This window comes from Salmo trutta, chromosome 9 (assembly GCF_901001165.1).
Source record: "Salmo trutta chromosome 9, fSalTru1.1, whole genome shotgun sequence".
Classification (NCBI taxonomy): domain Eukaryota; kingdom Metazoa; phylum Chordata; class Actinopteri; order Salmoniformes; family Salmonidae; genus Salmo; species Salmo trutta.
In genome coordinates, this window is record NC_042965.1 from 45,556,629 (window position 1) to 45,571,707 (window position 15,079).

The 15,079-nt window shown below is 49.5% G+C and overlaps 1 protein-coding gene across 1 annotated transcript in view; it reads right to left on the reverse strand.

Moving 5' to 3' along the window:
* LOC115199683 (PDZ domain-containing protein 2) overlaps positions 1-15,079 on the reverse strand; it is a 234,912-nt gene that overhangs the window by 36,381 nt on the left and 183,452 nt on the right. Inside the window, exons 14-15 of the mRNA XM_029761990.1 lie at positions 6,671-6,803; positions 1,608-1,695 (exon numbers count right to left, since the gene is read on the reverse strand). Coding sequence (XP_029617850.1) covers positions 1,608-1,695; positions 6,671-6,803 — 221 coding nt within the window. The remainder of the gene's footprint in view (positions 1-1,607; positions 1,696-6,670; positions 6,804-15,079) is intronic.

Sequence of the window (15,079 nt, forward strand, 5' to 3'; positions counted from 1 at the left end):
TACATTAATGAATTAACAAAAACATTAGAAGAATCTGCAGCACCTGGTATCACCCTACACAACACTGAAATCAAGTGTCTGCTGTAGACAGATGACCTGGTGCTGCTGTCTCCCACTAAAGAGGGTCTGCTGTAGACAGATGACCTGGTGCTGCTGTCTCCCACTAAGGAGGGTCTGCTGTAGACAGATGACCTGGTGCTGCTGTCTCCCACTAAGGAGGGTCTGCTGTAGACAGATGACCTGGTGCTGTTGTCTCCCACTAAGGAGGGTCTGCTGTAGACAGATGATCTGGTGCTGCTGTCTCCCAGTAAGGAGGGTCTGCAGTAGACAGATGACCTGGTGCTGCTGTCTCCCACTAAGGAGGGTCTGCTGTCTCCCACTAAGGAGGGTCTGCTGTAGACAGATGACCTGGTGCTGCTGTCTCCCACTAAGGAGGGTCTGCTGTCTCCCACTAAGGAGGGTCTGCTGTAGACAGATGACCTGGTGCTGCTGTCTCCCACTAAGGAGGGTCTGCTGTACACAGATGACCTGGTGCTGCTGTCTCCCACTAAGGAGGGTCTGCTGTACGCAGATGACCCGGTGCTGCTGTCTCCCACTAAAGAGGGGTTACAGCAGAGAGGACAGTCTGGCTATAGAGACCGGTCGTCACAGACAAACCTGGCTGCCCAGAGAGGACAGGCTGGCTATAGAGACCGGTCGTCACAGACAAACCTGGCTGCCCAGAGAGGACAGGCTGGCTATAGAGACCGGTCGTCACAGACAAACCTGGCAGCCCAGAGAGGACAGTCTGGCTGCCCAGAGAGGACAGTCTGGCTGCCCAGAGAGGACAGGCTGTGCTCACTCTGCTCCAGGGGAGAGGTAGAGACAGAGCTGCATTTCCTATTACACTGTGACAAATACTCAGACATAAGAGAATATTGCTTTCCCAAAATTATAATTCAAAAAGATTAAGAAAAAATCTAATATTTATTGGGTGAAAAGCCAAAATGTGCAGTTTTGGCAGCCAAATATGTGTCCTCCTGCCACAACCTGAGGGACAGCCGGTGAAAAGTGCAATGTAATGTGGATAATATTTCCCATCTTGTTTAGTTGTGTCTTTCATACCAGGTCATGTGTCTTCTCAGTCATGTTGACACTGGTCTACTACCATCGCTTTAATGTATTGTTGTTCTGATTAATATTGTTGTTGTAGTTGGTGTTAATGGTAATCCCATGTCCACTACTACTGTTATTATTGCTGTTGGTCCCACCATTCATTTATATATAAATATATATTTTATATATATAGAAATATATATTTGTTATTTTTCTATATGTATACTTTGACAATGTAAGTAATAATGAACTTACCATGTCAATAAAGTCAATTGAATTGAATTGAGAGAGGAGAGAGAGAAGAGAGAGAGAGAGAGAGAGAGAGAGAGAGAAAGAGAGAGAGAGAGAGAGAGAGAGAGAGAGAGAAAGAGAGAGAAAGAGAGAGAGAGAGAAAGAGAGAGAGAGAGAAAGAGAGAGAAAGAGAGAGAAAGAGAAAGAGAAAGAGAGAGAAAGAGAGAGAGAGAGAGAGAGAAGAAGGAGAGAGCGAGAGGGTGGGGGGGAGACAGACAGACCTAGAGTTTGAGAGGCGTGTCCGTCCTTACTCAGGCTGTCTCTGTGTGAAGACCTAGTGATTACATCATCCATCTCCTGCTCGGAAACCTGGAGGAACAAAACAGAGAGGAACGTTCAGGAAACACTCATCGAACCACATTCACCATCGGGCCGTAGTCTCACAGTAGTGCTAATCAAGGATCATGATTATGGACCTGACGGACCTGATCCGAGATCAGCACTACTCCTATGAGACACTGTGTACCGAGTGCATCAGGTATTTGGCACAATGTAACCACCAGATGTCAATGAAGTCAAGGCCAAGCAAGGCCAGTCAAGCCCAGTCAAGGCCAGTCAAGCCCAGTCAAGGCCAGTCAAGGTCAGTCAAGGTCAGTCAAGCCCAGTCAAGGCCAGTCAAGAACAGGCCCGTCAAGACCAGGCCCGTCAAGACCAGGCCCGTCAAGACCAGGCCCGTCAAGGCGAGGCCAGTCAAGGCCAGGCCAGTCAAGGACTGGCCTGGCCTGGCCTGGCCTGGCCTGGTCGCAGCAAGAGCGACATCATTGATATATACAGAGAAAAGAGTCGGTCCAAGAATTGAACAATGTGGCACCCCCATAGAGACTGCCAGAGGCCCGGACAACAGGCCATCTGATTTGACACACTGAACTCTATCTGAGAAGTAGTTGGTGAACCAGGCGAGGCAATCATTTGAGAAACCGAGGCTGCCGATTCCATACATAGTGCACTACTTTTGATAAGGGCATGGGTCAAAATTAGTGCACTGCATAGGGAATAGGGTGCCATTTGGGACACATGCCTGTGTTTTGCCTTCATTTGATTGCAGCACTAAAATGCTTTTGAGTCTTCCTTTGCTTTCCCAGGCAGGCCAGCGCTGGAGGAGTTAACAGCATCTGATCAGCCTGACAAACATTAACATGCCTTGATGTGTTGATACTGCAGCTTGAAGTGATAGCTTGAAGAGAGCTGGTGTTACTCTCTCTCTCTCTCTCTCCCCCTCTCTCTCTCTCTCTCCCTCCCCCTCTCTCTCTCCCTCCCCCTCTCTCTCTCTCCCCCTCCCCCTCTCTCCCCCCTATCTCTCCCTCTCCCTCCCCCCTCTCTCTCTCTCTCCCTCTCTCTCTCTTTCTCCCCCTCTGTCTTTCTCTCTCCCCCTTGCTCTCTCTCTCTCCCCTATCTCTCTCTCTCCCCTCTCTTTCTGTACTCACTCTCTCCCTCCCCCTCCCCCTCTCTCTCTCACTCCCCCTCTCTCTCTCTCTCTCTCTCCCTCCCCCTCTCTCTCCCCCTATCTCTCTCTCTCCCTCTCTCTCCCTCCCCCCCCTCTCTCTCCCTCTCTCTCTCTCTCTCTCTCTCTCTGTCTCTCTCTCTCCCCCCTTGCTCTCTCTCTCTCCCCCTTGCTCTCTCTCTCCCCCTCCTATCTCTCTCTCTCCCCCTCCTATCTCTCTCTCTCCCCCTATCGCTCTCTCTCCCCCCTCTCTTTCTGTACTCACGTTCTCCCTCCCCCTCCACCCTCTCTCTCTCACTCCCCCTCTCTCTCCCTCCCCCTCTCTCTCTCTCCCTCCCCCTCTCTCTCCTCTCTCTCTCTTTCTCCCCCTCTGTCTCTCTCTCTCCCCCCTATCTCTCTCTCCCCCTCTCTCTTTAACCCCCCCTCTCTCTCTCTGTACTCACTGTCTCTCTCTCCCCCTCTCTCTCTTTCTCCCCCCTATCTCTCTCTCCACGCCTCTCTCTCTTTCTTCCCCTCCCTCTCTCTCTCTCTGTACTCACTCTCTCTCTCTCCCCCTCTCTCTCTTAGCAGAGGCCACTTCCTCTTCAGCTCACCATAAAAATGCTGTTCCCGCTCTGCTCCCGTCAGCTGATCTACAATAACCTATCAGGTTGCAGCTTGCCCCCCCCCCCCATCCCCACGCCCCTTCATGTCTGTCTGGTTCAACTGTGTGTCTGAGGTAGAAGTTGCCACTAATCACAAATGTAGAATCAGATCTAGCCTTACCGATCCTTACCATATGGGATAAAGGAGTATCTGACCGTGGACTTGTTTTTTAGAGGTCCTACGGGGGTTCATTTGGGATTTAAGGTCTCCACATGTCTTCGTTGGACTAGACAACATGGACCAATAGTGTGAAACAACATGGTGATAATACCAACCTCATGAAATCTGTCAAACCTTTGTTCAGAGATCAGAGACTCAACCCCCAGTCTGAATACATGTAACACAAATCTAGCAGCAGATCTCGTATTTCTGGAAGGGAGATTCACCGAGGGTATCAGGGTATTCACCGAGGGTATCAGTTTGTACTCTGGGTTATTTTCAGTGGATTGTTGAAGGTAAATGGACCCTTTTTCTGCCTACAGGGGAAACACATATTTCTATCTGTGAGTAAAGTTCAGTACAGGATAATATAACATGTCTGCAGGACAGAGAGACAGACTCGCTGTCTGTCCTGCAGGACTAGAAAAATCTGGTTAAAACACACTACGGTCAAAGTACCTGGTTGTCTAAACGAAGGACAAAGAGAACGCACATTCAGTGGTAAGCTGTTGTTTAAGCGCTCAGTGTTTAGAAATATAATCCAGGTAAGATGTTGGGTTGTTGCCTGACTGGTCAACAGTTCATTGGCACAAAGCTGTACAGATAGTAGGAAAGGAATCTCTGCCTGTCTCTCCCTCTGCCTGTCTCTCCCTTTGTCTGTCTCTCCCTCTCTCTATCCTCTCCCTCTGCCTGTCTCTCCCTCTGCCTGTCTCTCCCTCTCTCTATCCTCTCCCTCTGCCTGTCTCTCCCTCTGCCTGTCTCTCCCTCTCTCTATCCTCTCCCTCTGCATGTCTCTCCCTCTGCCTGTCTCTCCCTCTGCCTGTCTCTCCCTCTGCCTGTCTCTCCCTCTGCCTGTCTCTCCCTCTCTCTATCCTCTCCCTCTGTCTGTCTCTCCCTCTGTCTGTCTCTCCCTCTGTCTGTCTCTCCCTCTGCCTGTCTCTCCCTCTGTCTGTCTCTCCCTCTGTCTGTCTCTCCCTCTCTCTATCCTCTCCCTCTGTCTGTCTCTCCCTCTGTCTGTCTCTCCCTCTGTCTGTCTCTCCCTCTCTCTATCCTCTCCCTCTGTCTGTCTCTCCCTCTGTCTGTCTCTCCTTCTGCCTGTCTCTCCTTCTGCCTGTCTCTCCCTCTGTCTGTCTCTCCCTCTGTCTGTCTCTCCCTCTGTCTGTCTCTCCCTCTGTCTGTCTCTCCTTCTGCCTGTCTCTCCCTCTGCCTGTCTCTCCCTCTGTCTGTCTCTCCCTCTGTCTGTCTCTCCCTCTGTCTGTCTCTCCCTCTCTCTATCCTCTCCCTCTGCCTGTCTCTCCCTCTGTCTGTCTCTCCCTCTCTCTATCCTCTCCCTCTGTCTATCCTCTCCCTCTGTCTGTCTCTCCCTCTGTCTGTCTCTCCTTCTGTCTGTCTCTCCCTCTGTCTGTCTCTCCCTCTGTCTGTCTCTCCCTCTGCCTGTCTCTCCTTCTGCCTGTCTCTCCCTCTGTCTGTCTCTCCCTCTGTCTGTCTCTCCCTCTGTCTGTCTCTCCCTCTCTCTATCCTCTCCCTCTGCCTGTCTCTCCCTCTGCCTGTCTCTCCCTCTGCCTGTCTCTCCCTCTGCCTGTCTCTCCCTCTGCCTGTCTCTCCCTCTGTCTGTCTCTCCCTCTGCCTGTCTCTCCCTCTGCCTGTCTCTCCCTCTTCCTGTCTCTCCCTCTGTCTGTCTCTCCCTCTCTCTATCCTCTCCATCTGTCTGTCTCTCCCTCTGCCTGTCTCTCCCTCTGCCTGTCTCTCCCTCTCTCTATCCTCTCCCTCTGTCTGTCTCTCCCTCTGTCTGTCTCTCCCTCTGTCTGTCTCTCCCTCTGCCTGTCTCTCCCTCTCTCTATCCTCTCCCTCTGCCTGTCTCTCCCTCTGTCTGTCTCTCCCTCTCTCTATCCTCTCCTTCTGCCTGTCTCTCCCTCTGCCTGTCTCTCCCTCTGTCTGTCTCTCCTTCTGTCTGTCTCTCCTTCTGCCTGTCTCTCCCTCTGTCTGTCTCTCCCTCTGCCTGTCTCTCCCTCTGCCTGTCTCTCCCTCTGTCTGTCTCTCCCTCTGTCTGTCTCTCCCTCTGTCTGTCTCTCCCTCTGCCTGTCTCTCCCTCTGTCTGTCTCTCCCTCTGTCTGTCTCTCCCTCTCTCTATCCTCTCCCTCTGTCTGTCTCTCCTTCTGCCTGTCTCTCCCTCTGCCTGTCTCTCCCTCTGTCTGTCTCTCCCTCTGTCTGTCTCTCCCTCTCTCTATCCTCTCCCTCTGTCTGTCTCTCCCTCTGTCTGTCTCTCCTTCTGTCTGTCTCTCCTTCTGTCTGTCTCTCCTTCTGTCTGTCTCTCCCTCTGTCTGTCTCTCCTTCTGTCTGTCTCTCCCTCTACCTGTCTCTCCCTCTTTCTCTGAGTGATTTATCTACACCAATACGTTACTCTCTGACCCTTCTAACCACCTGACCCATCCAACCCCCAGTTACACATAAATGTTCCACCCGCTGTCACATTTAAAGTGGTAGCATATGGCTGTAGAAACCAGGAAACTGTAGCCTCTTGCACCTCCCTGCATGCTTCATTAACAGCAGAAATTATTTACGGTTACATTATGACGAGTCAGCACAGTCAGCACATAGTCTGATGACGCTACATTGAAGCTCTCTAATCAGTTTCTCTCTGTCTCTGTCTCTCTGTCTCTGTCTCTCTGTCTCTGTCTCTCTGTCTCTGTGTCTCTGTCTCTGTGTCTCTGTCTCTGTGTCTCTGTCTCTCGGTCTCTGTGTCTCTGTCTCTGTGTCTCTCTCTCTGTCTCTTTGTGTCTCTCTCTCTGTCTCTCTGTGTCTCTCTCTCTATCTCTCTGTGTCTCTCTCTCTGTCTCTCTGTGTCTCTCTCTCCGTGTCTCTCTCTCTGTGTCTGTGTCTCTCTCTCTCTCTCTCTCTCTCTCTCTCTTACCCATGTGTACCTTGGGGTGTGTGTGTGTGTGTGTGTGTGTGTGTGTGTGTGTGTGTACCTTGGTGTGTGTGTGTGTGTGTGTACCTTGGTATGTGTGTGTGTGCGCGTGCGTGCGTGTGTGTGTGTACCTTGGGGTTGGGGTGTCTGCTGATGATTAGGCTGACAGGTCCGGGTCCACACTCACTGAGAACAGCATAGGCCTCACTCAGGGCTGCATGGCGTAGACTCACAGAGTCCACCTCCAAGACCTGGTCCCCTCGACTAGAGACACACACACACACACACACACACACACACACACACACACACACACACACACACACACACACACACACACACACAATCTGTTAGTATTATGTCCAGTAAATAATCCTTAGCGCCGAAGCCTGAAGAATACAGAGAGAGAGAGGTGATAAGGAGAAGAAAGAGAGTACCAGCAACTCTAGCCATACCAGTAACACCAGACGTACCAGCAACACTAGTAATATCAGCAACTCTAGCCATCTGCAGTGTAGCAGCAACTCTAGCCCCACCAGCAACACTAGCCATACCAGCAACACCAGCCATACCAGCAACTGTAGCCATCTGCAAGGTGCCAAAAACACTAGCCACACCAGCAACACTAGCCATACCAGCAACACCAGCCATACCAGAAACTCTAGCCATCTGCAGTGTACCAGCAACACTAGCCATACCAGCAACACCAGCCGTACCAGCAACACTAGCCGTACCAGCAACACTAGCCATACCAGAAACACTAGCCATACCAGCAATTCCAGCCATACCAGCAACACCAGCCATCTGCAGTGTACCAGCAACACTAGCCACACCAGCAACATTAGCCATCTGCAGTGTGCCAGCAAAACCAGCCATCTACAGTGTACCAGCAACATTAGCCATCTGCAGTGTACCAGCAACACTAGCCACACCAGCAACATTAGCCATCTGCAGTGTGCCAGCAACACTAGCCACACCAGCAACACTAGCCATCTGCAGTGTACCAGCAACACTAGCCACACCAGCAACACTAGCCATCTGCAGTGTACCAGCAACACTAGCCATCTGCAGTGTACCAGCAACATTAGCCATCTGCAGTGTGCCAGCAACACTAGCCACACCAGCAACACTAGCCATCTGCAGTGTACCAGCAACACTAGCCATCTGCAGTGTACCAGCAACATTAGCCATCTGCAGTGTGCCAGCAACACTAGCCATCTGCAGAGTACCAACAATCCGGATTCAACACACAACAAGACGTCACATCTCTCTGGTGCCATGTAGAACACACTAATTCTTCTTCAGAGCTGTGGAGAAGCTGGCTGAGAACTTTGACCTGAGACAGTAACGTCTGATATATGACATTGCATATATTCTGATGATACGATACCAGTGGTAGAAACAGAGGATGTGTAGCAAATGTGTCAAAGAGACACACACCCTCATCTCCATTGAGGAAAACTATGGAGGGAATTCCACCGCTGTACTGTTCTGTTTTCCCCTGGGCTTCCTTCCTCTCCCTTCCTGTTCTGTTTTCCCCTGGGCTTCCTTCCTCTCCCTTCCTGTTCTGTTTTCCCCTGGGCTTCCTTCCTTCCTCTCCCTTCCTGTTCTGTTTTCCCCTGGGCTTCCTTCCTCTCCCTTCCTGTTCTGTTTTCCCCTGGGCTTCCTTCCTCTCCCTTCCTGTTCTGTTTTCCCCTGGGCTGCCTTCCTCTCCCTTCCTGTTCTGTTTTCCCCTGGGCTTCCTTCCTCTCCCTTCCTGTTCTGTTTTCCCCTGGGCAGCCTTCCTCTCCCTTCCTCAACTTAGGAGAACCTACGAGGTTGCACTATACCGTGTGTGTGTGTGTGTGTGTGTGTGTGTGTGTGTGTGTGTGAGTGTGTGTGTGTGGCTGTGTGAGCGTGTGTGTGTGTGTGAGTGTGTGTGTGAGCGTGTGTGAGAGTGTGTGTGTGTGTGTGTGTGAGTGTGTGTGTGTGAGTGTGTGTGTGGGAGTGTGTGTGTGAGAGTGAGTGTGTGAGTGTGTGTGAGAGTGTGTGTGTGTGTGTGGGAGTGTGTGTGAGAGTGTGTGTGTGTGTGTGTGGGAGTGTGTGTGTGTGTGTGTGTGTATGTGTGGGAGTGTGTGTGTGTGTGTGTGTGTGTGTGTGTGGGAGTGTGTGTGTGAGAGTGTGAGTGTGAGTGTGTGTGTGTGTGTGTGTGTGTGTGTGTGTGTGTGTGTGTGTGTGTGTGTGTGTGTGTGTGTGTGTGTGTGTGTGTGTGTGTGAGCGTGTGTGTGTCAGTTTGAGATGAGAAATCTTCTACTGATGATGGCAGTCTTGAGAGCTCTGTTGGAAGTAGGGCTACTCAGCCTTTTAATGCAAAACTAGCATTGCCTCGCTTGTCTTTCTTGATGTAGGATCTCAAATCAAATTAAATCAAATTGTTTTTGCCAAATGCGGCGATTACAACAGGTGTTGACTTTCGTGTGAAATGCTTGCTTACGAGCCCTTAACCAACAATGCAGTTTTAAGAAAATCCCCCCCCCCCCAAAAAAAATAAGTAAGAGATAAGAATAACAAATAATTAATAAATAACAATAGTGGGGCAAATATACAGGGTATTACGGTACAGAGTCAATGTGGAGGCTATATACAGGGTATTACGGTACAGTCAATGTGGAGGCTATATACAGGGTATTACGGTACAGAGTCAATGTGGAGGCTATATACAGGGGGGTACCGGTACAGAGTCAATGTGGAGGCTATATACAGGGGGTACCGGTACAGAGTCAATGTGGAGGCTATATACAGGGGGGTACCGGTACAGAGTCAATGTGGAGACTATATACAGGGGGTACCGCTACAGAGCCAATGTGGAGACTATATACAGGGGGTACCGGTACAGAGTCAATGTGGAGGCTATATACAGGGGGTACCGGTACAGAGTCAATGTGGAGGCTATATACAGGGGGGTACCGGTACAGAGTCAATGTGGAGGCTATATACAGGGGGTACCGGTACAGAGTCAATGTGGAGGCTATATACAGGGTGTTACGGTACAGAGTCAATGTGGAGGCTATATACAGGGGGTACCGGTACAGAGTCAATGTGGAGGCTATATACAGGGGGTACTGGTACAGAGTCAATGTGGAGGCTATATACAGGGGGTACCAGTACAGAGTCAATGTGGAGGCTATATACAGGGGGTACTGGTACAGAGTCAATGTGGAGGCTATATACAGGGGGTACCAGTACAGAGTCAATGTGGAGGCTATATACAGGGGGTACCGGTACAGAGTCAATGTGGAGGTTATATACAGGGGGTACCAGTACAGAGTCAATGTGGAGGCTATATACAGGGGGTACCGGTACAGAGTCAATGTGGAGGCTATATACAGGGTATTACGGTACAGAGTCAATGTGGAGGCTATATACAGGGGGTACCAGTACAGAGTCAATGTGGAGGCTATATACAGGGGGTACCGGTACAGAGTCAATGTGCAGGGCACCAGTGTCAAGGTAATTGAGGTAATATGTACCTGTAGGTAGAGCTATTAAAGTGACTATGCATAGATAATAACAGAGAGTAGCAACAGCGTAGAAGGGGGGGGGGGCACAATTCAAATAGTCTGGGTAGCCATTTGATTAGCTGTTTAGGAGTCTTATGGCTTGGGGGGTAGAAGATGTTTAGAAGCCTATTGGACCTAGACTTGGCGCTCCGGTATCACTTGCCGTGTGGTAGCAGAGAGGACAGTCTATGACTAGGGGGGCTGGAGTCTTTGACAATTTTTAGGGCCTTCCTCTGACACCGCCTGGTATAGAGGTCCTGGATGGCAGGAAGCTTGGTCCCGGTGATGTACTGGGCCGTTCGCACTACCCTCTCTAGTGCCTTGCGGTCAGAGGCTGAGCAGTTGCCATCATACCAGACAGTGATGCAATCAGTCAGGATGCTCTCGATGGTGCAGCTACAAAACCTTTTGAGGATCTGAGGACCCACGCCAAATCTTTTCAGTCTCCTGAGGGGAAAAAGGTTTTGTCGTGCCCTCTTCATGACTGTCTTTGCTGTGCTTGGACCATGTTAGTTTGTTGGTGATGTGTACGCCAAGGAACTTGAAGCTCTCAACCTGCTCCACTGCAGCCCCGTCGATGAGAATGGGGGTGTGTTCGGTCCTCTTTTTCCTGTAGTCCACAATCATTCTCCTTTGTCTTGATCACGTTGAGGGAGAGGTTGTTGTCCTTGCACCACACGGTCAGGACTCTGACCTCCTCCCTATAGGCTGTCTCATCGTTGTCGGTGATCAGGCCTACCACGTGTCATCAGCAAACTTAATGATGGTGTTGGAGTCGTGCCTGGCCGTGCAGTCATGAGTGAACAGGGAGTACAGGAAGGGACTGAGCACACACCCGTGAGGGGCACCGTGTTGAGGATCAGTGTGGCGGACGTGTTGTTACCTACCCTTACCACCTGGAGGCGGCCCGTCAGGAAATCCAAGATCCAGTTGCAGAGGGAGGTGTTTAGTCCCAGGATCCTTAGCTTAGTGATGAGCTTGGAGGGTACTAGGGTGTTGAACGCTGAGCTGTAGTCAATGAATAGCATTCTCACGTGGCTGTTCCTTTTGTCCAGGTGTAAAAGGGCAGTGTGGAGTGCAATAGAGATTGCATCATCTGTGGATCTGTTGGGGCGGTATGCAAATTGGAGTGGGTCTAGGGTTTCTGGGATAATGGTGTTGATGTGAGCCATGACCAGTCTTTCAAAGCACTTCATGGCTACAAACGTGAGTGCTACGGGTCGGTAGTCATTTAGGCAGGTTACCTTACTGTTCTTGGGCACAGGGACTATGGTGGTCTGCTTGAAACATGTTGGCATTACAGACTCAGACAGGGAGAGGTTGAAAATGTCAGTGAAGACACTTGCCAGTTGGTCAGCGGATGCTCGCAGTACACGTCCTGGTAATCCGTCTGGCCCTGCGGCCTTGTGAATGTTGACCTGTTTAAAGGTCTTACTCACATCGGCTGCGGAGAACATGATCACACAGTCGTCCGGAACAGCTGATGCTCTCATGCATGTTTCAGTGTTACTTTCCTCGAAGTCAGCATAGAAGTTATTTACTCGTCTGGTAGGCTTGTGTCACTGGGCAGCTCTCGGCTGCGCTTCCCTTCATGGTCTGTTATAGTTTGCAAGCCCTGCCACATCCGACAAGCGTCGGAGCCAGTGTAGTACGATTCGATCTTAGTCCTGTATTGACGCTGTGTGAAGAGGTATGAGCCAGGGGTATGAGGTATTTGAGATAGATATGTAAATGAAGACAGGGTAAGGTGACTAGGCATCAGCATAAGTACCAACATAAGTGAATTTGCTCAAGGGTACATCGAAAGATTTTTCACCTTGCGGCTCGGGTATTCAAACCAGCAACGTTTCGGTTACTGGCCCAACGCTCTACTTGCCATCTTATTTATTTCCCACCCCAGTTATTTACCAACTTTTTCATGTGGGAGAGGGCAGTGTGAAATGCAATAGAGCGTCATCTGTGGATCTGTTGGGTCGTTATGCGAATTGGAATGGGTCCAGGGTTTCTGAGATGATGGTGTTGGATGTGTGTCATGACCAGCCTTTCAAAGCACTTCACAATTACAGATGTGAGTGCTACAGGGCGATGTAGTCATTTAGGCAGGTTACCTTGTAGTTCTTGGGAATAGGGACAATGGTGGTCAGCTTGAAACATGTTGGGATTACAGACTGGGACAAGGAGAGATTGAAAATATCTGTGAAGACACTTGCCAGCTGGTCTGTGTTTGCTTTGAGAACACGCCCTGGTATTCCTTCTGGCCCGGCGGCCTTGAGAGTGTTAACCTGGTTAAATGTTTTACTCACATCGGCCACGGAGAGCAAAATCACACAGTCATCCGGAACAACATGGGTTTTCATGCAAGACTCAATGTTGTATTCCTCGAAGCGAGCATAAAAGCATTCCGCTCATTTGGGAGTTTATGCGTCCAAAGGTTGGGTTTCCCTTTGTAATCCGTTTTTGGGGTTTGGATACATTTGTATAGTCACTGTGGGGACGACATCGTCTAAGCAGCCCATGACTAATTTGGTAAACTCCTCAATGCTATCGGAGGAATCCCGGAACATATCCCAGTCTGGTACTAGCAAAAGAGTCTTGTAGCTTCGCGTCTGCTTCATCGGAACACTTCTGTATTGAGCGAGTCACTGGTCGTTCCTAAATGAGCTTTTGTTTGTAAACAAGAAGCAGGAGAATGGAGTCGTGGTCAGATTTGCTGAAGGGAGGACGAGGGAAGGCCTTGTATGTGTTTCTGTTGGTAGAATAAAAGTGGTCTAGAGTTCTAGTGTCCCTACTGGCGTGGTGGGAGGCGTGTTAGTAGATGTGAGGTAGAACGGTTTTAAGTCTCCCGAAGTTAAAGTCTCCGCCTATCAGAAACGCTCTCTCTTCGTGAGCAGTTTCTTGTTTGTTTATATCCATCTTATTCTCCAGTGACTGGACATTTGCCAATAGAACGGAGGGGAGTGCTGGTCAATATTCTCTTCGTCTCACCGGGATGTCGGCATGTCTCCCACATGTACGGCTGCGAAACAAAGGAATGGTGTCCGGTTTGAACAAGGGAACAGCTGAGTCGGATTTGAAGTCGAAATCGTGGTTAGTAACTGTCGATCTGATGTCCAGAACTACTTGGAGGGTCATATGTGATAATAGTATGACATTTCTGTAAAAAAAAATAAAGATAAACACGTAAAAAGTCACTAAATACCAAAGACGGGTTGGAACTCGTAGGATGTCGCCCTTCTCCGTCGGGACCATCTCTTCAATCTGAATATTGACCAGTAGCAAAAATAAATCCTGCAGCAACAAGATTTGAACGTTTAATCTATAATGTTGTTTGATCCGGTGGTTAGGCTATTAGCTGGGAAAAAACGAGATCACATGACGACAAGTGGAATCCTGTAACTGTAACCGTGTGTTAGTTTGGGTTTTCACTGACTTTATGTCAAGAAGCTCATCTGCATATAGTGATGTAATGAAGATCCTACTCCTGTACTTCTCACCATTTCTCATTATATTTCCTTATACTTTATTTCTAAAAAAAAATTTTTTATTTTTTTTTTATATCTTTCTTTAATTTAAGGTGAGGCTTCTCTGCCCTGAGGTCAGTTTGCTGATAAATGACTTTAACGTGTGGACATGATGCCAGTGGATGCTGAGGTCGCTTTATGTCGGAGGCTCGCTGTTATGACTGTAATGTAATGAATGGAACGGCATCAAACACATCGGTTAAACATTCCATTCCAGCCATTACAATGAGCTGTCCTACGATTTAAAGTCAAACCAGCCTCCACTGATCTGTGACTAAAGGAGTGGGGGTTGTGAGGAGAGACTAGATCTGTGACTAAAGGAGTGGGGTTGTGTGGAGAGACTAGATCTGTGACTAAAGGAGTGGGGTTGTGAGGAGAGACTAGATCTGTGACTAAAGGAGTGGGGTTGTGAGGAGAGACTAGATCTGTGACTAAAGGAGTGGGGTTGTGAGGAGAGACTAGATCTGTGACTAAAGGAGTGGGGTTGTGAGGAGAGACTAGATCTGTGACTAAAGGAGTGGGGTTGTAACGAGAGACTAGATCTGTGACTAAAGGAGTGGGGTTGTGACGAGAGACTAGATCTGTGACTAAAGGAGTGGGGTTGTAACGAGAGACTAGATCTGTGACTAAAGGAGTGGGGTTGTAACGAGAGACTAGATCTGTGACTAAAGGAGTGGGGTTGTGAGGAGAGACTAGATCTGTGACTAAAGGAGTGGGGTTGTAACGAGAGACTAGATCTGTGACTAAAGGAGTGGGGTTGTGAGGAGAGACTAGATCTGTGACTAAAGGAGTGGGGGTTGTGAGGAGAGACTAGATCTGTGACTAAAGGAGTGGGGTTGTGTGGAGAGACTAGATCTGTGACTAAAGGAGTGGGGTTGTGAGGAGAGACTAGATCTGTGACTAAAGGAGTGGGGTTGTGTGGAGAGACTAGATCTGTGACTAAAGGAGTGGGGTTGTGAGGAGAGACTAGATCTGTGACTAAAGGAGTGGGGTTGTGAGGAGAGACTAGATCTGTGACTAAAGGAGTGGGGTTGTGAGGAGAGACTAGATCTGTGACTAAAGGAGTGGGGTTGTAACGAGAGACTAGATCTGTGACTAAAGGAGTGGGGTTGTGACGAGAGACTAGATCTGTGACTAAAGGAGTGGGGTTGTAACGAGAGACTAGATCTGTGACTAAAGGAGTGGGGTTGTAACGAGAGACTAGATCTGTGACTAAAGGAGTGGGGTTGTGAGGAGAGACTAGATCTGTGACTAAAGGAGTGGGTAGTGGGGTTGTGAGGAGAGACTAGATCTGTGACTAAAGGAGTGGGGTTGTGAGGAGAGACTAGATCTGTGACTAAAGGAGTGGGGTTGTGAGGAGAGACTAGATCTGTGACTAAAGGAGTGGGGTTGTAACGAGAGACTAGATCTGTGACTAAAGGAGTGGGGTTGTGTGGAGAGACTAGATCTGTGACTAAAGGAGTGGGGTTGTGTGGAGAGA